This window comes from Gordionus sp. m RMFG-2023, chromosome 2, assembly GCF_954871325.1.
Source record: "Gordionus sp. m RMFG-2023 chromosome 2, tfGorSpeb1-WG-v2, whole genome shotgun sequence".
Classification (NCBI taxonomy): Eukaryota; Metazoa; Nematomorpha; class Gordioida; order Chordodea; family Parachordodidae; genus Gordionus; species Gordionus sp. m RMFG-2023.
In genome coordinates, this window is record NC_088776.1 from 55,876,335 (window position 1) to 55,899,797 (window position 23,463).

Here is a 23,463-nt window from a genome sequence, read left to right on the forward strand (position 1 = left end):
AATATTTTTCTGGCTAAAATATCGAGTTAGTAGTTTTTAAAAATCGGTTCAAATGTAGCAATTATGCATCACTAGTTGTAGCAATGTATATAAGACACTATTTTACTAACTCTTTTAGGGTTTGTACTCATCCATTTTCGTCAGACATAACGTTTGCATGATCATATGCCTTTATTATATTCGATAAATAAATATTTACTTCATTAAGTTGCTTTAAAATACAATTAGTATTGCTTTCAGTAGAAAGACTGTAAATTAATAATTTCTATTAAAATTTCTTTGATTTCTCTAGAAATATAACGAGTAATTATGCTCAGGTTTTCACAACTTGTTTATTAATTTGTTTAAATGAAATAAATAATCTTATAAATTTATGTTGTATTTTCATTTAGATTAAATAATGGTGTATTAAAATTTAATAGCTAAATAAAAAAAATTTTAATTTTGGGGCCAAATTATTTTTGAAGGTGACCTGCCCCCCCCGTGGCTATGGCCTTGTGAGTCTATAGCCAACTCACTATCTAATTAACCAGGCAACCCTGCCACTAGGGTAGAGGGGGTATGATGCAAGATTTTCTTTGAAATACAAGGGAGATAGGATAATATGCAAAAGAAAGGATGGTGGAAGGTATGGCTATGCTAATCTAATTTTGATAATTTTTCTTCTTTTTTCTTGCTAAAATATATCTAGGAGATAGAGAAAAATAATCTAACTACTTTTTAAATTATTTTTTTGTGGCGTGTGATATTCTTATTTAATAAAAAGTGCGAAGATTTTATACATATCAAAAATTGACCTGAATTAGCATAATCTATTTGTGCCATGACTGATCCATCATGTGTGTGCCTTTATTGTGAAAACTAATTTTTTATCCAATATTCTTAATTTGCTATATATGTATTAACAATAAAAATTTTGCGTTGTGTTAAATTTGATATTTGCCATCCTTACTCCGAAGGCCAATCATATTACCAATGTCGTTGGTAAATAGTAAAAAGCACTACTTTTACTTAACCCTAAGTAGGGTCCACAGTGTAAAAGGTAAGAAGGGGCTAATGATGAGTCTCTACAATGATATAATAAGTTTAATAAAAAAAATTTATGCAATAGAGAAGAATACCTGCAATATAACCCCGGTCTAGCTATATGTTGACAAATTCACGCCTATTTAATTTTATTTGTATTTTTTTAATATATTGGACTTAGTATCCATCTTTCGTAAAATTATATTTCATACCCTAACCCTGTTACATGCGTAGATTCATTATAAATGAAAAATTTTGCTAAATTTTCTGGTGCCTTTTATTGGTAAACAAAATTTTACTTTTTATTTTAGACCATTTTTTAGGTTTTGCCCCATTCTGCCCACCTCCCTCCCCTCTAATTTATTTAAGTGAAAAGTTGGGAAATTTTGTAGATATCGAGTAGTATCGTTTATTAAATTTCATCAATTTATTACAAACAAACTAAAATAATTCTAATATTGATTCTAAATACAAACAAAAAATATTTAAAAAAATAGCAATTTTAATAACTTTAACGTTATCTTATTTCTTTTTCCTAACTCAATATTATTTCATGCCACATACGACATTCTAAATTGTTTTTCAATTATATATTTTTTCAATAGATTAATTTTAAAAAAAAATCTTATATGTGAGAGTTTTAAAGTTAATAGACATTTCTGTAAAATCAAAAATAAGACAAAAAGAAATGACAAAAATTCAAATCGTTAAAAGTTACATGGATACTTTAAAAGTAAAAGTTAATTTTGATCAATGGCATATATAATACCTATACTGACGATTCATTCATTAAAATGCATTTTTAAGCGTCGTTAAAAGCAAATCAGCAGGACCCGCCATTTTGGTAACAAATATAGAAATTATTCTCATGTTAAAAAAAGTACTTTTAAATTGATAACTTGCTTCCTAATCGCAAAACAATCCCCTTTTAATAATATTAAATAAATATAATAAACATTACTATAAGTCCACTTTATTTATGTACATATAACATTATATTTCATAAACATATTAAATCTTCCCAATCAATCCCGTCTTCATCCAATAACATGTCTTCTTCACTCCAAATCGCAAACAAAGAAACTTTTATTGTTCTTTTCTAAAAACAACCCATGTGTTCATCTCGTTTTGCTCTCATCCACCAGGAAAACTAATTCCCCTGTCAGAAAATAACTGACAATTGATGTATATTATTTTAAATTTAGTTCTTCTTTTTTTCAACAGCTACAACCCTTATTATCTTGATGATCCGGTAATTCTTTAACAAAGTTTGCATCAGATATAGGAATAAATTAGGCTCTCATTTAAAATTTTAATAATGATTAGTGTAACCAAGATGGCGTCTCCAGCTGATTTGCATTGATGTACACTTTTAATGAATGAATCGTCAGTCTAGGTATTATATATGTCATTGATTTTGATATAATAAAAAATGACGTTAAATCTTTTAACGACCAAAAAAATACCAATTTTAGAACTTTAATATAAAATATCTCAAGGATATAAAATGAGATTTTAAAAAAAACTAATCAAGTCGATCACTTCAACAAAAACCAATTATTTGTATGTTATTTATTAAATACACCGGGGTATTAAAATGCTTATTATGAAGAACCACGTTTTCACCGCTAATTTCAAAATTTAAAGCCAAAGATCAAAACTTATTTAAGGGTTAGATTAAACTGCGACATTTAATATTGATTTCATTAAGTTATGTTCTTTAATCGGGGACCAAGATTTTCTTAAAATGGGGAAAATATCTTTATAGATCCAATTAAACATTAAGCCAGTATTAACCGTCATTGTTAAATAGCTCTATTTGAGCCGATTGGAATTTAAATATATTAACCAGATAATCATTACCTAAACCTCGGGATTACGATAATATATGTTCAAACCTTTATGCTATCTATGATCTGAATCTTCATGCTTGCGTGTTATTTTCCTGAATAAAATATTTGTTATAAAAATCGGCAAAAAAACAAGTCTAAACCTAACCCATTAACAATTTTGTCACCCTACTCCAACATCTAAGGTTTGTTAGAACCTTTTGATATTCCATAACAATGATTATCACTCTTGATTGATAAGTTATCAGTGACTAATTGAAAATATTTTTATATTCTGTTATTTGACCCTCCCAGACACTTAACTCAAGTAATGGCATAGAAGTTTTCTCAACCATAGAATTTATTCTTTCTCCTTAATAGATATAATTTAAAAGACAAATTTATACTGTATATAGGGTTTAATATTATTTGTTAGGTATATATATAGTGATAAAAAAAAATTTTTTTTAATAAAAATATATTTCTATTTATATAGTTCGATTTAAGTGTATATATCATACGCGATCCAGGATTTTCTGAGAGGAAACACTATTAGTCAAGTTTTTTTTCGCCATCAATTCTATTGGAGGTCTTTAGATGCACTTATAGAAGACATTTGGCTATATTATATTTTTATAAAAATAATTTTGGGTTTTGGCTTTCATATTTCTTCTTCCAAAAATTTTGTATTGAAATCATTATTTTAAAAAATTATTAATTTTTTACTAATCTTTCCTCCAAATTCTTCTTTATAAATGATATATTGTATAAATTTTTATAAAGAGGTAGGAGGGGGGGGAGGTTATTTGGTTACGCGCCTAGGTGTTTATACGCTTATGAGAACTCTTTTTTATTAAATGTTCAAACCAAAGCGATATTATCATTACAAAGCCAACCTGAACTAGGGAACCTTTCTTTTTATGTATATTAAAATAAACGCGGTATTCCTTTCGGTCCGGATCTCTAAATGACGAAATGATAAAATTTTATGATATAATATAATAACTAATAAATATTCCACTGATAGAAACACTTTGGGATTCGAAAATAAATGGCAAAATCGCCACAGCCAACTGCCATCCTAATTAGGGTCATGATGAGTATGTTTCTTAAATTTTTTTTCCAAAAAATTTAATTATAGGGGATCTTTAGAATATTTTATTTAACGTTAGTTTGTTGATTCCATAAGTTAGTTCATTTTAAGAAGTTTAATTATTTTTTTTCTATTAAAGGATTCAAAAATATATTTTGGATTGGAATATCTCCTCTGAACCCAGATTCCAGAGTCTTTATGAATAAAAAATTAATTAGAAGACCAACAGACAACATCCAGAAATCCCTATTTCCGAACCTCATAGGATTTTCCATCCTATGATTATTTCTTTTTCTAAACTATTTTTTTTACTACTTACCTTCTTACTCTTATATCCTACCCACCCAAGAAAATTTGTGAAGTCTAATTACTCCTCTTCCTCCCCCAACTCCCATTGTAATGACCCATCTAGAATTCAATATCTCTTATTCATAATATATTTGGTTGGTTGTAGTTAATTTCTTCATTCTAAATTGTCAGGTTACATATGATTCCCAATAATAAATATTTTGATTGACTACGTTTATATATTATTATATTATATAAATTTCATATAACCTCTCTTTTATTTAAAAATTTATCACGTATTATTTACATTATTATGATAATCGCAAAAAAATCTATTAAAAATTTCAAATCAATTTTGATAAAAAATTTATTTATTTTTTATCTCAGGAACGATCTTTTTCTTTTCTTTTTTTTAAAAAAAAAATAAATTCTTTTGCCATTCTAAAATAATATTTTTTTAAAAAAAACCATAAATTTTTCATAAATAAAATAAAATAAAATGATTATTAAAAATAATAAAATAAGATTTGGAAAATAAAAAATAGAATAAAAATTAATAATTATGAAAATTAAAATATAATTGTATAAGTTTTTTTTTTGATTTTATTAAAGTGGTTTACAGTGTGTGTGTGTATGATTTTCCATATATTTGTGACAATGTTTCACAACAAATCATATTGATACTAAATAGAGTATAATATAATATATTAATATACAATAGGTTAAAGTAAAGAAATGGAAAAAGTTTTATTTAATTTATAATAAAAAAAAATTTTAAAACCATTTTTTTTAAGACAAAATTATATATTTATTTACATAACATAAATATAAAAAAAATTAAGTCATGGACCATTTAAAAGACAGGTAAAAGTTTATTCTTTTTTAAAAAAAATAAAAAACTAAATGGTGTTATTAAAGTTCACGATAATATAAAAAAAAATTTGAAATTATAATAGGGTATGTTAGTTACACGGCCAACTAACTACTAAATTTTAAGCGACTAATTTATTATATCGAAAATTATAAGCATAGTTACAGAGTCCTGTGTAGATTCCCTCCTAAGCCAACAACGTAGGGACTCCTCTTTATGATAAAATGTATATAAACTGACACCGTATGTTTGACTAAGTTGGTAAATCCCTGAAATTTTAATAGTAGAATTGCATAGTAGACTCCTTTCCCTCCTAAAAGAAAATTCTAGGGCACACAAGAATTTCGGCTTGATAAAATTATTAGTGATTCAGGGAAAATACGGTTATTTAATATCTCATCTTTCAAAAGAAAATAATGATGGGCATCCAGGGTATTTTTTTAACCGCTTAAAATAGTGTGTGTATTAAATATTAGAGACCTGCAAAGGCACCATTTGCACGGCCCGGCCCAGGTTTTATATTTTCCGGCCTGGCCGAGATTTTTTAATATCATATTTATTTTTTAATTTTTATAGCTTAATAATGACGATTTAAAATATTTAGTATTAAAATATACGGCCCTAAAAACATTAAACATCGGTTAAGCTTAGGGCCGGGCCTGAAGGTCTTTGATATATTATTTATATTAAAATATTCTGAAAATTTTAAAATGTCGCTAATTGATTTTTTTTTCTTAAAAAAATAAATAATACATATAATTTAATTTTGTATTTATTGCGAAGAACAAATTTTTTTTTTAAAAAATCATCTTAAAAAATAAAAATTATAATATATATAATTTATAAAAAAAATTATTTATATTAAAATAAAATTTTGAAATAAATTTAGATCAATTTATGGTCAAAAATGATGTGTAAAAAGGGCACGTTTTAAATTTCAAAAAAGTAGCTTTCAACCAGGTATTCCATTAAATTACAATATTTACAAGTTATAGAATATTACTTACCTGTTTTTTCTCTTTCCTTCTTTCTTTTCTTTCTTTCTTTTAATTTTCTTACTTCCTCAAAATAATTAATATAATATAATAATATTCATTAACGTTTCCATAATTGGTTTTTATTTTTTAATATAAAAGAAAATATATTTATATAATTTTTTTTATTTTACAGAAACTTTTGGATTTAAATTATATTTTTAAAAAAAAAAAAATAACTATAATAATTTTACAAAATTTTATTCCCTCAGGGAATCAATAAAATCAAATTATTTCACTATATATAAAATATATTATATATAATAATTACTTTAATTTTTAAATTGATTTTAATAAAAATCATACATTATATATATATATATATTACATAATAAAATTTGAATTTGTTAGGTGGGAAGCAAATGCATACATATGGTTAGTTTTTCTTCCGAATTTTAGAAGAAAAAATAAAAATTTATTTTTGAAGAAAAATAAAAACTATGAATGAACATTGCAAAAAAAAAAATTAGGAAAGAAGGAAATGAAGAAGTGAAAGAGTAAAAAAAAGAGAATGAATTTCCGCTATTAATAACAATTTTCATTTGCTAAATCCATCAAAACTCCTCAAAGACCGCTGAATCTGATTTTGACACGTATTTCAATAATAGGTAGGTTTCAAATATAAATATACTGAGGAAAAGTTACGATTTTTTTTTTTTTGGGAAAAAATTACAAGCATTAGAAGGAAGAAAAATATTGAAGTTTATCTTGAAAATAATATGAGAATACGTTTTTTCTCATCCTCTTAAGATCTAAATCCAATTAGATCTAACAGACTTCTTGAAGAACATTAGATTTATAATGGTGCAGATCAGATTAAATGAACAAAGCACATTTGATAAATATAGATATCCTTTTCTTTTTTTTAAATATATATTTTGAATTTTTTTTTGGTGGGTGGGTAGGATGACCAAAAATACATCCGAGCATTTGTAGAATAACCTACTTATAAATTTCAGACAAATTTTGCCATATAAAGTTTTGTGAATTTTTTTAAAAATTTATTATATGAAAAAATCTATATTAATGGTTGATTATTTACACTTCAGAATGATCTAGCTAGACAAAATTGTTTTGAATTTTTTACAGTGTGTCGATTCTCTATACATGAAATATATTTCCTATCAAATCTAATTTTATCAAATTCAAAGTTAGTCCCGATGACATATAATATTACCTAGAGTGAGGAGTGAGGACGCACTCATTAAAAGTGTACACCAATGAAAACAGCTGTGGACGCCATTTTGATTATTACCCATATCATTATTAAAAATTTTGGAAATTTATTTCAATGTTCGCGCAAACTTTAATAAAGAATTGCCTGATCATCGAGAATAATAAGGAAGCAAGTTATCAATAGTTTTTAACATGAGAATAATTACTATATGGGTTACCAAAATGGCGGGTCCAGCTGATTTGCATTCAACGACGCTTTGAATGCATCATCAGTCTAGGTATTATTATATGGCATTGGTTAGCCCTCAGTTATAGATAATTTTAAAATGACGGATTTTCCAATTTTAAATACTACATTTTATTCATCTAAATATAACTAAATATTACTATATTCATCATATAAAAAATTCCAAGATAAATCAAATAATATTTTTTAAAAAAAGAAAGAATTTAAATTTATATATATTTTTTTTTTACTGAGCTTAGACTTAAAGGCTCTAATAAAATAATATTTAATTTTTTTTTTGTAAATATCGAATTTCAAAAAAATGATAGGTTTAGACTTAAAGGCACCCCAAGTTTTTCAAATATATCCAATTTCAATAATTTTTTTATAAAAACATAAATTGTTTTTTTATCACAATTTATGGGGGAAGGAATAGGGAGAAGAATTAGGAAATCAGGATTAAGGAATATGATATAACATTTAGTTTTGTAGCTTGAATTCCCTCATAATTTAATGTAAATAGAAATAATAATGGAAATTTGAAACATGTATATATATATATATTAATCCAAGCTTCCTATATGTTTTGTACGGATTTTTATTCCAGTATTTATTTATTTTTTATCAATTTTTTTATTAAAAAACAAATTTTCTGGTATAAAATTTTTATTTTTATATATCGGTAAACTATTTAGAAAGAAATATGTAAGTCCATAAATGTAATCTCCTTATACTTATGAGAATGATTTGATTTGACGGACTCAACCGGAAGGAGACACTCATGGAAGATTTCGATCAAAAAATAAAATTCGAGATCAAATCGAGGTTAATTTTTTTTTTCTTTTTTCGCTTCTACTTAATCATTCAAGAATAATACAAATATTCCATTTCGTATTTTTATAGGGCTGGTTGAGATCTGATATCCCGAAACAAAAGGAAAATATAGGAAAAGTAATATCTTCTTTTTTTTAGAAAAAAAAATATCTAGGTTAAAACTAAATAAGTAAAAATTTTGCCCAAATTCCAGTTCGGGCCATGTAAAAATTTTTAAACTTAAGCTGATGAAAAAGTCTGGTTTGAACGATTTGAGTTTGGTCATAACTGGCCCTTGCAGTATTCGATGATCTATTGAAATTCAATGTCAGAATTTGTGCAGTGACAGATATTTAGCTAAGAAAAAAAATGGGCCATCAACGTTGTGTCTCACGATTAGCTAATCAGCAAACTGTACAAAATTTTTTCAAATCAACAGCATGGGTACCAAATTCTAAATTTAAATCTGTTATTTTATCATGTTTGGAATGTTCTGAAACGGCTTCACTATTGCAACAAGGATTCCAAGCTATGAGGTCTTTGGTATAAAATATACTAGTAACTAATATACAGGTTATAGACATGATTCAGAAAACGAGTTTCAAACTTCAAGATCGATAAAAATAAATAAATAAATATACGTGAATTTCCAATTAATTTGAATGTATTTCTTGCCTAACGAAGTTATCGAATTAAATTTAAAGCTACTTAATAATTTGCCGTTTCACCCTTTACCATATAACTCTCGGATATTGAGAATAAATGGTTAATAGTTATTTTTTTTTAAATAAACTTTAAAAAATCTTTTACCAATCTGTATAGATATTAGATAAAAAAAAAATTTGATATAAATTTCGTAATAATTTGAAAAATTATAAAATACAAAAAAATACATATATATATATAAAATAGAAAATTCCGTAAGGTTTAATATCTTTCTAATTTTACAGTTTCATGGCACCCTAGTGTATAAAAATGCATCCTTTGATCATATGTAAAACACATAGCTCTAACTTTTACCCCGCTAAATAGCCCCGTTCTCCCTCATAGGCATGTTTTAATTTTGCGCATCATAATATATATTATATTAGTGTTATTCAAATCTGTTGAACCGTTCTTTTCTAATATTATAAATGTCATTATTGTGGGCCACCTTACCTTAAATTTTATCGATGTTTGCTGAATGGGCTTATAAAAGAAATCTTGAAAATATCTATCATCAAAAAAAAATACATGTGCAAAACCATAAGATTGCAGTTATAAAAATTGTAAATAGAAATTCTGAAATCCGAATTAACTGATTTTTTTAAAATTGTATATACAATATTATAATCCCCCAAACCGAGTATACCTTAGTGTATTGAGCCACAAATATTATATTATATAAGCGATCAACAATTAAAATAAGCCTTACCCACAAAGGGGGATGAGTGTCAACTATCATTGAAAATAAGTTTATGCTTAATGAGATGGCTTAGGGAGTTGAGTGGGACCTGTCAGAGGAAATACTTCTTTGCCCCTTGCATGGTAAGTTAAGTAGTCGTTAAATTGTACTTCTATTACAAAACAAAATATGATTAATATTTTTCAATGTTTATTTTGTAATTGTTGAATACAAACATTAAATAGTGTTATTTTTAAAAAATATATATTAATTGAATTTACAGAAACTTGGCGGAATGAAATTAATAAATAATAAGGGAAGGAGTTCATGTTAATTTTTTTTGTTAATGTACTAATTATATAATGAAAATAATATTTTTTTTAAAAAATGTTATTGATAAAAATCGAATGTATAATTTATTTTTTAATAAAGAGCTAAATTCTAATATCATCTCTATTTCCCATTGGTTAAATAAAGAATGGAAGGAGATTCTCTGATTTCTTAATATTTGCGATATCACTTAGCTTTATTTTTTGAGCAGAAGAGGGTAAAAAGTATAAAAGGTATATCCTTATTTTTATAACGTATTTGTTTTTTGTTTATGTAAATATTTTATTTAATTTATTTTAGATTCTATTTATTTATTTTCTATTCTTTTATATAAAATTTTCTTCTTTATTAATTTTTTTTCTTCAGTTCTATATTATAATTTTTCAAACAGGAATTTGACACTTTTTTTTTGTCATATGTCAGTTAAATATTTACCGACATCTTCAGTTTTTAAAATATATTTCATTCTATTTTTTGCTAAGGCGATAGTTTAATTGAGCGCGTGTTGTTATATTAAAAGATCTGATTTTGCCAGAAATGCATTCAAATTTGTGTAGAATACCCAACCCTATAAATTTCAGACAATTTTATGACCAACTTTTGAAGAAAACCTTAAATTATATTAATTTTTGCATAATTTTTTCATATTTTTAAAATGTAAATTTAAATTTCTTCAAAATTTCATTATAAAATAAAAAAATATATTTTACCAATAATTTATAAAGGAAAAAAAATCCTTCATTATTGATATTTGTTAATTCTTGAAATGTAAACAACAAAAATTCCGTAGTGTAGTAACCGTGGTAAGTATGCTTATTAATAGCGTCTCCCTATTTATAGATTTTATTACACTTTTTAATAGAAAAATGTTAAATCTTGTTAAAGTAAATTAGAATGCATTGTAAAAATATTAAATATCGACTTGGATGTAACATTGTTCAACCACATACATGCATCAAATGTAAAATATTAGTTGACTCCTAAGGGAGACATGGTCTAAATTGTATATATAATCAAGGCAGGCATGCAAGGCATGCAGCAATTAATTTAGCTATATGCCATTCTCTTACCAGGGCCCGAATACCAAACATCCTGGAGCCTACAAATTTATCATTAGATGATGGCTTATGACCAGATGGCTTAACTCCCGTGCCTTGGTCTTTAGGGAAATCCTTAATTTGGGACTTCACATGAGTGTCTTCGTTCGCAAAAAATTTAAATTCTAATCCGGTTGATAAAGCCGAGAAAAAAAAATCAATGAAATACTCCAAATTCACAAATTATATTTTTACACCGATCGTTGTCTCTTCCCTTGGACATATGCCAAGCGGAACTTTAAAGTTCTTAAAAAATATAGGCGATAAGGCAAGAGCCCAGAACCAAAAGAATTCTATTTTTTAAAACAAAACCTACAATCACTATTTTAAAATATAATTACTCATGTTTTTTGGGAACTTGTAGTCCCACCTCCCACCCTCCCCCCTAGTAGAAGTTCCTTTAAAACTGCCATAATTTACTGACAAGTCAACCAATATAATATCATTCTACAAAATTTGGAGAGATAAACTCAAGCTTGTAAGATGTTCTAAGAAATATAGGTGAATTTCTATTTTTTGTAAAAAATGCCTGCTTAAAATACTCCGCCAAAACCTACCTCAGTTTGTAACATTTGATTAAAATCAGAATTTTATTTTTTTTATACACCATAATATCTAGATTATTTTATTTAAATTTTATTAAGTTACATTAAAAGCTTAAATTTGCATTCAAAAATTTTCATCATGGGTAATTTTTTTTTAGTACCAAATATGAAACGTATTTAAAAAATATATTTTTGGTTCAAATTTCAAATCACAAAGTCCATATTCGTTTTTTAAATTATTTTATAAGAAAATACCTGCCACCACAGGATTAGTATTGTTAATCGTCTCGATTTAACCGATTTTAATACTTACCCGCTTCAAGATTTTGTTAATAGATGCCCATACTTTCTGCTATCATATGAGAAAAATCTGCAGATTTGCGTAATATTCTTTGGCTAAAATATTGAGTTAAAACCGTTTTTAAGAACAGAGCCATTTAACAACTCTATATGGAATATCATTATCCCCCCCCCATATATTATCGCAAGTATTGCACTAGGGCTTGAAGGATTCAATAAATAATTTATAATTCACGTTTTTTTTTAAATTTTGTAAGAAATTATTTTTCCGGAAATTTCTTATTTGGCCATATTTATAGTAACCTATAATCTGTGAGCCTACGAAAAAAAATAGGCGGCGACGTTTTGCTATCTAAAAAATATTTTTGGTATTTCTCTGTCATTTAAAAAAAAAATTAAACCCAAAAAAATGATAAAATTTAAATTTAAAATCAAAATTATTAGTAAAAATAATTTTAATTAAATTTTGAAGAGCATAAAATAGAACTCTTAGCGAGTTTAAAAGAGTCCTGCTATTGAAATTGCAGGTTCATTAGATGTGCTTTTTGCTAAAACACCTAATTCATATCTAGGTAAAACTGAAAATCTTTGAAAAGTTACCAATTTTCCATTTTTCCAAAAAAGTCTAATTATACATTATAAGATGGAGAAAATAATAAATTTATCCTTTTTATGCCGGATATCATTTTACTTATGCTAATTGTATTACCTATCTTCTAAACTTTGTATATATAGGGAAAACTGGGGTTCGTCAAACCGATTTTTACAAAATTGGCTATAGCTCCTGGTTTTTAAGATAATATAAAAAATAATATATGATTAGATACTTAAAACTATACTCTCTAAAGATGTCTTATAAAAAAAATTAAGAATACAAATCAATTTTTTTTAATTTTATTTTTTGTAAAAGTGAAAATTTTGTCCAACAAGCCCAAACTACTTCAAGGGGCTTCCTAAACCATTAGTTTTTTTTAGGCCATAATAAATTGAAATGCATTTTTATCTATTAATAATGATACGTATACAATAATTTTATTGTTTTATTATTCAAAATATCATAATACTTATAAATTGAAGTTAATTATTTATAAAAATTTAAACTTAATTTTGGTTAATTTAATTAACATTTTGGACATAAAAAATAAGGATCTTTAGGAAAGATTATGATTTCTTAACATAAATCCTAAATACAAATCATAAAACAGCTATAAATTGCTTTTTCAAAATTTTGCAATTTGTTTCATTATTAACTGCCATAATTGACGTGTATGATTTAGCAAGCCCCGATAGCTCTAAATTGACAAATTATGATTGAAGTAATATCTAGATATAATAAATACTCATAAAACTTTCCCAAATTATAGAAGAGTATTTAAACTTTATACTTTAAAATTTATTTTATACATAAATTCCATTCTTTTCTGTATTGATGGAATGTGACTTTTAGTTGATGTCAAATACATGGCAGAAATCCACAGGCCGAAGACAAAGGTCTACTTATGCCTCAAAAATTTTCGACAATAAAATTTTCCACTCATTTAAAAATTTTCTTAATATAAAGTAATACAAGATAGGAGTAAGGCATTGTTATTTCTTATTCGATTAATATTATTATTTAGATAGAATATTAGTATAATAAATATTAATTATTAATATAACTATATCCAGATATATTTGGGGAAATTACTTATTTTTTTTAAACTCATTTTATTTTAATTTTTTACAAAATTGAATATTTTTCACTTTAAAAAACGCAAATAATGATTATTAGCTCTCATTTTCGAATATATTAAATAATTCGAATTTATTCATATATTTGTAAGTAGGCCTAGTAGTTGAAAGCGGAAATAAGAATAAGTGAAAATTGGGGATCGTTTTTGAATCTTCCTAATTTTAAATTAAATATTAAAAAAATTAATAATAAATAAAACATGTTAAGGAATATTTTAATAAAATATCAAAAGTAAAAAAAAAAATACATTTAAAAATAATGAAATGGGAAGAATAATTATAAAAAAAACATAAAATTGGAAATTTTCCCTTGATCGCAAAAAAAAGCATTATTTTTCACGAAGCTTTCAATCATTTATCATTTCTGACATTGAGTGACAAAATAACTATTTTTTATATAATTATTTGAAAAAGTTTTTAAAAACTATTTTATTATGTTTTGCTTTAGTTATTTTAAAAAAAATGAAAAATATGATACAGTTTATTTCTCATATTACATACACACGACATATTTGGATTTTACCAATTGAAAATTTATTTCGGAATTCGTATTACATCTACAGTTAGGGGGTAAAAATTATGTTTATAATTTACTCTTGTTAAAACGGATTTGATTTTTTTAGCCCATTTTTTAAAATGACTAACTCAGTATTTTATCCAGATAAATATTACGCCAATCTGAAGATTTTGCTTATGGCACAATGGTTTCGACATCTATTCGCGAAATTTTGAGGTTTAGAAAACAATGTTCTGTTTTTGACTAAAATATTGAGTTTTTCCGTTTTAAAAAATCGGCTGAAATCGAGCCATTTAATAACTAAACCAAAGAAAGAAAGAAAGAAAGAAAGAAAGAAAGAAAGAAAGAAAGAAAGAAAGAAAGAAAGAAAGAAAGAAAGAAAGAAAGAAAGAAAGAAAGAAAGAAAGAAAGAAAGAAAGAAAGAAAGAAAGAAAGAAAGAAAGAAAGAAAGAAAGAAAGAAAGAAAGAAAGAAAGAAAGAAAGAAAGAAAGAAAAAAAGAAAGAAAGAAAGAAAATTTATAAAAATAATTATTGGGATTTAAATTCTTCTATAATAGTAAAATAAGTGACGTAATAAGTGAGGCAGAGGATTGGGGCTGAGAAGGAATATACAATCCTTCAATCTCTCCCAAAAATCATGAATGATAAATAATCATTTTTAAACAAAAAAACAACATATTTGCATTTTTATTTCATTTTCTGAATTATCTTTTCCCACCATTTTATGTCCTAAATAAATACAGCTTAAAAAAATTTTTTTTTCAAAGTGAATTGAATATAATAAGTTTTGGCCAGAGATATTATTACTAAACTATACATTTAAAGTCCGCCTTTGAAAAAAAAATTTAGAAGGGAAAGTAAAAGACATTTAAGCGATATACATTTCGGGATAGATGTAGCCAGAATTGGGGGAGTTCACTCTAGAAATATTAATTGGAAATCTTCGCTTCAAACCCACTTATTTTAGTTCCCTTGGGCTATGTTATATTTTTTTTCACCTTTCTAAATATTTTGAATTATAGTGGTATTTAAAAAAAATTTATTAACTTTTACTTATTTTCTTTCAAATGCTTGTTTATAATGATATATTGTATACATTTTGGGAGGAGATGGAGATAAGGGAGGGGGAGAGGGGTAATTTTTTATTAGCTTAAAATTATATATACGAGAACAGGCTACACCTCCCTTGGCTATGCTTATCCCTTTAGCCATATACTTGTTTCCAATTAAAATGTATGTATACTTTTAATAAATGAATAGTCAGCTTAGGTTAGTAATGATATAAATGTATTTTGAGAGAGTTATATATTAATTTATATATATAAATTCATGCCTGACCTAAGGGCTCCTTGCAACAAGAAGGGTACGAAGCTAATGTTTCATAGAATTCGCAAGAGAGGGGTAGGTATACATACATTTAAAACAATTGCTCAAAATATATCTGTAATAGTGCCCTCTTATATTATATAAAATATTACTTATAATTGGTTTATTTGAATTAAAATTATGTTTTTGTTGAATTTTTTATAGCCATAATTTTTAGTTATATTTTAATAATTTTAATTTATACTTTTTCAGTAATACAAACGATTATAATTTGTATGCAATTTTTAAGTATCATATAATTACGGGCCGGGGTGGATTTGATAGATTTGAGCAACGAGTGATGCAGCTTATCAAGTTTTGTTCGTTGATTTACGATAGTATAGGTTATTGAATGGTTAGAACAAAACAAATAGATCACTTCTGTCTGACAGACATCGAATTATGAGGGAAGATATATAAGAATGTTAGTTTTAACGCTAATCACCTTTACGAATGTAGATTAGAGGTCTTAAAAAAAATTTAACCCGCATGCCAGCCGTACATAGTTTTCAAAAAAATTTTTAACCCAAGCCCGCTTATAAAATTTAATTATGGTCATTCTTTCATTTTTTAAGCATCTAATAAAAATATTTCATTACTCCTCTACAAAAAGTTTATAATTTAGGAAATTAATATAAGTATAAAAATAATCAATGTAAATTATGGACAATTTATTTGATCAAGTTGAATATTTATGAAAAAAATATAAATGTAAAATTAATATTATATGTAATTATAATGCAAAAATAATAATGAATCGACATTTTCTGGATTCAAACACGTTCTTCTCTGTTCTAAAAATCTTCCAGCAATGCTAAATCCGCGTTCGGAAGAAGCACTAGTTGCAGGAGTTGCCAATATTTTTCTTGCTAATCTTGATAGCTTTGACAAATCTCTTTCTTGTCGTTTCCACCAAAGTAGGATATCTGTTTGAAGTATATCCTCTTCCTCAAGTGAGATTTTTGAATAAAAGTGAAACCAAATGCAGATTGCAAACCCAAAAAAAAGGAAATTTTAAGAGAAAAGTTTTTATTACATTCCCATAAAAGGAAATTTTTAATAGACAAAAATGTTTATTTATTCTAAGAAAAAAGTTTTATTGTTATGTTTATTACATAATATAGTTAGGTAAATGTTCTCCACTTTAAAAAAAAGAGAAATATTGTTATAGTTCGTTTAAATTATTTTTTTTTAGCTTATTTTAAATTTCCTTAACCGCCCGCCTGCCCATTTTCGAAAAATTTTTCACCCGCCCATCCGCCCGCCTACTTAGATGGGCGTGGGCGGGCGGGCCAAACCCCGCCCAATGCAGACCTCTAATGTAGATAACCTTCTCTTAAATGTCTTTTAGCGGGTTCTAGACCGCTTTCCCACGCCCGCCTGTATGAGCTAAAAAAAAATTAAGCATTGGATAAGAAGGTGTGTTACTACAAATTTTAAAACAGCTGTCAGGAGGGAAAATTTAAATAATTTATGAGCGAATGAGCAGAACGGCTCATATTAATTAATTATTTGAATATTTTAACAGTTAAGAAAATGTATTTAAATGAAATGAATCAGACTGATAATATTTAAACACTGAGAGGGTGGATTGAACAAAATTACAAAGTGAATAAGCTGTGGGTGAAAACAAATTATAAATGGGCACGCGGGCAAACGAACAAAACCAGTCCTGGCAGACCTTTACGCTTTATACCATAAACCCTTCTAAATTGGTAACAAATATTAGTTATGTTTTTCATTTTTTTTATAAAATGAGTGATTGAAACACGTGATAGTTCTGCCGCACCTCCTCTCAATCTAAACCCCCCCCCCTACCCTCCTAAATTAGGAAACGTAATTATATAATCAATCCCCACATGTCTATTTATGATTTAATATAGATATATATTTGGTATACAGTACAAAATGAACATAGATGAGACGAATAGATTGTATCATCATTATCAACTCCCTTATCAAATATACGACAAAAATCAAACCAACACGTCCCCGCTTTATTTTCATCCTCCCCCTAACAGTGATCATTGTGAGAGGAGGAATCCTCTCTTCTTAGCTAATAATAATCGAGATGATATCATCAGGGATTCATTCGAGTCTGATAATCGTGATAAATCATTTAATTATCTCCTCGGTGGAACATGCTACAAAAATATCCACCAGCATCATCATCAGCTGGTTCGGCATGAAGTGGAGGAGGAGGACAAAAATCGTAACTTCGATTTCCATCAAAACGAGTACGATTATTATAACTACCACAACAATAAGAGACAAAATATAAACAATTCTAAGATGGCCGGAAATAACTTAATATACTTGAACAATGGCTTAGCTACTTATTCCAGAATAGACACGGTGAACTGTTCTAGTTTCAATAATTATTACATTTCTTACCATCATCCGCAGACGATTCCTGATGCCAAAGATTTAATCGCGAACACAAATTACGTGTACGATGCTGGTAATGCAAATAGAAATAATCATATGATCGGTATGGAGAGAAATTATCAAGCCGGAAGTTTAAATGCGGGAAATTTTAAGAATACTGGGAATTATTGTTCCTCTCGCGTTTCAGAATATTGTAAGGACGAGGGTCGATTTGATAGCTATTATTACAACTATGATAAACACTTTTCGAGTAATAACAAAAACAATAATTCCAATAGCAATTTTCAAATCGCGAGCCTTAACGACGAACAAGCCCCATGTTACGAAAGGACCATAAAGAGTGTCAAATCTTCGATAGACCCATTTAAGGAGCCCGTCTCCCAAAACAATTTTTTCAAGGATTTCAATAGCTTCAATCATCTCAACCATTTAAATCAATTGAATTATGGGAAATCTGGGGTGGAATGGTTTCCCGAGACCACTGCCACATATCGATTCCATCCCATTACGCCAGACAATCTCACCAAAATGTGCAACAAGAAATATAATTATGAGATTTGGGATGATAATGACTACGTCAAAGGTGTTGTCAATGGGGAAAATAATTCACTATTCATACCCGACGATAATGTCAGTGGCTCGTTACCGATAGCTCACGACAAACAGGATCCAAGAGATGTTAGTTCTGCCAATTTTGACGCCGCATTAGACAACGTTAAAGTTTCAACGGAGGAATCTAGTCTGTTAACAGCTAAAACCGAGGCAGATTCTTGCGGTACTACAACTAAGTGTATCGAAGAATGTAATGGGGTTCATGATGGAGACGGAAACTATCATACATACAATTCTTATTCGGTATATAAAAATGAGATTTTGTAATAATATAAAGTAATTTCTTTCTCCCATCCCTTTATTAGCCCAAAGAATTCTTTTGATATTTAAAATTTAAAGAAGTCATATTAATAGAATCCTAACTCTAACCACAAATTTTAATAAATTTATTATTTTTTTAATATATAATTTCAATTGAGATTTGGAACCTTTCAATTTTAGATTTACTGTGGGCCATGATAAACTAATTTGACCAAAAATTGTATTAATTACGATAGTAGAGTAACTACCTCTACAAATGTTCACCCTTCTACGAAAAAATTCTTGTTTTCCTAAATAAAAAATTTAATTAAAAGTGAAAGAAAAAATTTTACTTTTCAAAAAAAAAAGGTAAACAGAAACTAATTGTCTACTCCAATAAATTTATAAGGGGGGGGGGGGGGTCCCCATCTAATAAAGCTCTCCCTTCGTTCTCTCTTCCACAAATTTCTGGAAATTTAATTAGGACATCCCGATAAAATTTTAAAATAATTTTCGCTACCAACTTTTGCAAATTTTGCATGACAAATCTATATAATATAATAAATTATCGCATTTATAGGTTATTCGTCCAAACTTAATTTCGTAAAATTTCAATAATAAATTTAATTCTTTTATGAATAATTGAATATGAACGCGCACCCTAAAATGTAATTCGAAAATAAAAAAAACACGGCCAAATTGCCCGAATTTTACAGCGTGAGTTCCTTTGTCACGTGATGAAATATGATCAGATTTATTTATTTTTTCAAAATAATATATGTCTCGCAGAAAAAAAAAAGATTATTAAAAATAAGAAAAATTCTGAATCCACATGGGAAAAAAAAAGTTAACGATCAAGAGATTTATTAAGGTAAACGGAATAGGCAATTATTTCGAACTATTTTAACCGTGAACTTTTCAACTAAATATATATGTTAACATTGTTTTTTTTCCGGGAATCTGTTTATTTTTTTTTCAATTTTAAATCATTTTTTGAGCTTGTTTTTGAAAATTTAAATATCATATTTTAACCTGAAATGTAAGCCGTCATGTTTATATTACCTACCCTATGAATTTTAGACAACTTTTACGTGAAATTTTAAACTTAATATAATTTATAATAAATTTTCCTTATATTTTTTTTAATATAAATCATATATTGAATCAATAATTCATAAGATATATTCCAAACATGATAGAATATATTTCCGGTAAAATCCAATTTTTATATTTAAAAAAAGGCGCTCAAAACATGATTTAAAGTTGTAAAAATAACATATTGACGCTAACATATATACTCTTAATTTATATTTATTTTACTTAAGACTTTACAAATTTTTTAAAAAAAAATTTACAAAGGGTTTAAATGACAAACTTTTATATAAAATATCTGACAAAATTGAATTTTAACGTAGGGAAAATTCAAAAAAGCAAAACCCATCTTTTGAATTTCTCTAATTAACCCATTAAGGCAATTTTTTTTAGTATTATTTTAATTTCTTTTTCTTTATAAACAAAAAAAGACGAAACCACCCTACAGCTACATAGCTCTCATAGCTCTGGCAATCCAACATTCCCCATCTAAAAGAGTAACCTTAAACGGAATTTACAAATTTATCATGGAGAAATTCCCATTTTATAGGGATAATTGTCAAGGATGGCAGAATAGCATCAGGCACAATCTCTCCCTCAATGAATGTTTCGTTAAAGTGCCATCGGAAAACAGCGAAGAAACAGCAGAGAATAAGAAGTGCTGCATGATGAACCGAAATATGTCTAATTCCGAAAGCCCTATGAATACAGATATTTTATATAAAGGTGCCAAAAGGGTTAAAGGTTGCGCGTATAAGAAGAAAAAGGGTGCAGCTTTCTCGTATTCCAATTTTAGTGGTCCGGAAAATATAGCTGACCCCAACGACGTCACGCACACTCTTCAAGATATTAATAGGATTTGCAAGAAAGAAGGACTGAGCGATACGGATAGCTATTTTTGCGAAGATTCGGGGTTGCCAGCTGAAAATAATGACTCGTCTAAGGGCAGCAGGAATAAAGGTAATAATGGGACTAACATCTATCCCAACAATAACAAAGGAAGTTATTGGACACTTGATCCTGACAGTTTAAACATGTTTGAAAATGGTAGCTTTCTGAGGAGGAGACGCCGGTTCAAGAAAGCCAAAAAAAATTCAAGCTAACAGAGTTTGGAGGGGATGGGGTAGGGGATAATGTAACAAAATCTTATATAACATAAAGAAATAGGTTCCTAGTGAGATTTTCTGTCAAATTGATTCATGTAAATTTATTGGATTATATTATATTATATTTCTCTTTTGAAAACTTTGGTGATATATCGGTGATTTTATAAATGATTTATATAATTATGAACTATATTTTTCTAAGAAAATAAAAAAAAATGTTTAGTTTATAACTAAAATTTGATTTGTTATAACTCTGCAGGCGGGTAAGCGGGAATTCGCTAAGAGGTAGAAGGAGGGGGATGGTAATTAAATTCTTTTAAAAAATTTATTCTAAGAGTTATTTAAAAATATCTTAAGTTTCATAAATTAATCAAGACACAAGTGACTATAAAATATTGACAATTTATACCAAACGCATAATCGCAAAAATGACTTGTTTTTATAAATATCATTTTAAGATAGTCAAAATTTTGCAAATATTTGAATCAATTTTCCAACATAAAACTTATACTTTAAAAAAATTTTTTATTAAAATTTCCTTTCCTAGTGAGTATATATTAACATTATTCAAAAATATTAATGAAATGGGAAAATTTTAATTAAAGAGATAGAAATATAAAACGGTAATTTCTTTTATCGTTATGATTATTTCTACTTATATCTAATATGATTATTTTATCAAATTCGAAATTATTAGTGAGTTAGGAATTATTAGGTATCTTTTATTAATATTTTAATTATTAATAAATATCTAGAATTTTTAAATATTCTTCATTTTTACTTCCATTTTATAGAACAGAAGAAATGGAAATACAAAAGTTAAATAAGGCTGAGCATGAAAAAAATGAACAATTACAAATTGAAGAGAAAAAAAAATGGTAAAGGTAGGTAGCATATTTATGAAATCGTTAAAAAAAAATTTATTGATTAAATTATTTATGTTTGTAGTTTAGGGGAGATGTGGTTCCTTGCTCTTTGAATATTCTTTCTTACTTTTTATGTTTCTGAGGTTTGATTATTAACAATTTGATAGATTAGCTCAAACAACCCGGCCGAAGGCCGAGAGAAAGCTGGCGGGAGGCCTTTAAAGAGGATTTGGGCGAAGGCCCACCCCCAAAATAAATCCCCCTTTCTCCCTTCTCCATAAGAAAATCCTGGATACGCCACTGTCTTATACACAAATTCTAAAATAAATTGATGATAAAATATTATATGTTTTATGTTGGCGTCAATGTGTTTTAAAGGCAATATTTTATTTATTCAACATTAGCATTTGTTGAGGGCGTAATTTTTTGTAAATTTTAAAAAAATCTGAATTTTACTACTCCATCATGTTTGAAATACTTACCCTCTGATTTTCAGACAATTTTTTCATTAAATTTTGAACTTATTATAATTTATATTAGTTTTTACATAAATTATACCTAGCTCAAAGGGGCAAAATTGTCTACAATTCATAAGATAGGTATATTAAACATGATCAAATACATTTCCGGTAAAATCAGATTTTTCAAATTTAAAAAAACGCGCCCAATAAATGATTTAATGTTGAAAAAATAGCAAATAACCGGAAAAAAAACATTTATGCTGGAGAAAAAAAAACTTTGTAAAAAATATATAAATTTTTTGAGCATTTAAAATTTGATTATATAAATTAAAATTATTGAAAATATAGATTAATGCACAAAAATATTCTTAAGAATTATCGCATGTATATAACCATACAAAAGTGTTCATGAAGAAAATATTAAAAAATGGGGAAAAAATATAAGAAGCACATATTATAAATTTATAATTGTATCTCTGGGATTGAGCTATTTGAATAATTTCATCAGTTTTGGTGTCAACTCCCTTTTATATATATATATATATATATATATATATCAAGAAGGGCTAAAACCAATTCCCTCTATTTTTTGATGTAGTACATCTCTGTAATATTGTTAAAAGGCTCGTATATATAGCCAATTTTTTAAAAATGGTTGATTCAATATTTTATCCACAAATATTACGTAAGTCTAAAAAAAAATTAAATTCGCTGATTTAAAAAATCGGATATTTGTACATTAGCACAATTCGTCCCAAAGTGGCTCGTCAATAAAATTTTATAGGGTGTTCAGTATAGGTTTTTGGCGTAGCTAAAGTTGTAGTTTAACTACCTGATCAAATACGTAATAAATTTTCTCAAGGTTTGCATAAAATTGCGAAATTCGGTGCCGATCCAGAAAGTAATTTTGCCCAAATGGGTTGGCTACTTAGCACAAGTTGCCTGGCTTGTTTATTTTTTTATCCCAACCTGCTCATAAATCTTTTTTTTCTTTCATGGCTAGGTAACCCTGACTTCCAACAACCAGTTAGGGCGAATTTGCGGCTAAATATAGAAAAATTAACGTAAAATTA

At 27.0% G+C, this 23,463-nt stretch overlaps 1 protein-coding gene across 1 annotated transcript; it reads left to right on the forward strand.

The window, feature by feature from the left end:
* Positions 1-17,533: 17,533 nt before the first annotated feature.
* On the forward strand, positions 17,534-22,672 carry LOC135924483 (putative uncharacterized protein DDB_G0282133; the record flags this gene model as incomplete). The annotated part of the gene is made up of 4 exons (XM_065459539.1): positions 17,534-18,868; positions 20,389-20,574; positions 20,902-21,029; positions 22,657-22,672. Coding segments are annotated over exons 1-4 (1,665 nt in total), but the record flags the coding sequence as incomplete, so codon positions are not given.
* Positions 22,673-23,463: the final 791 nt, after the last annotated feature.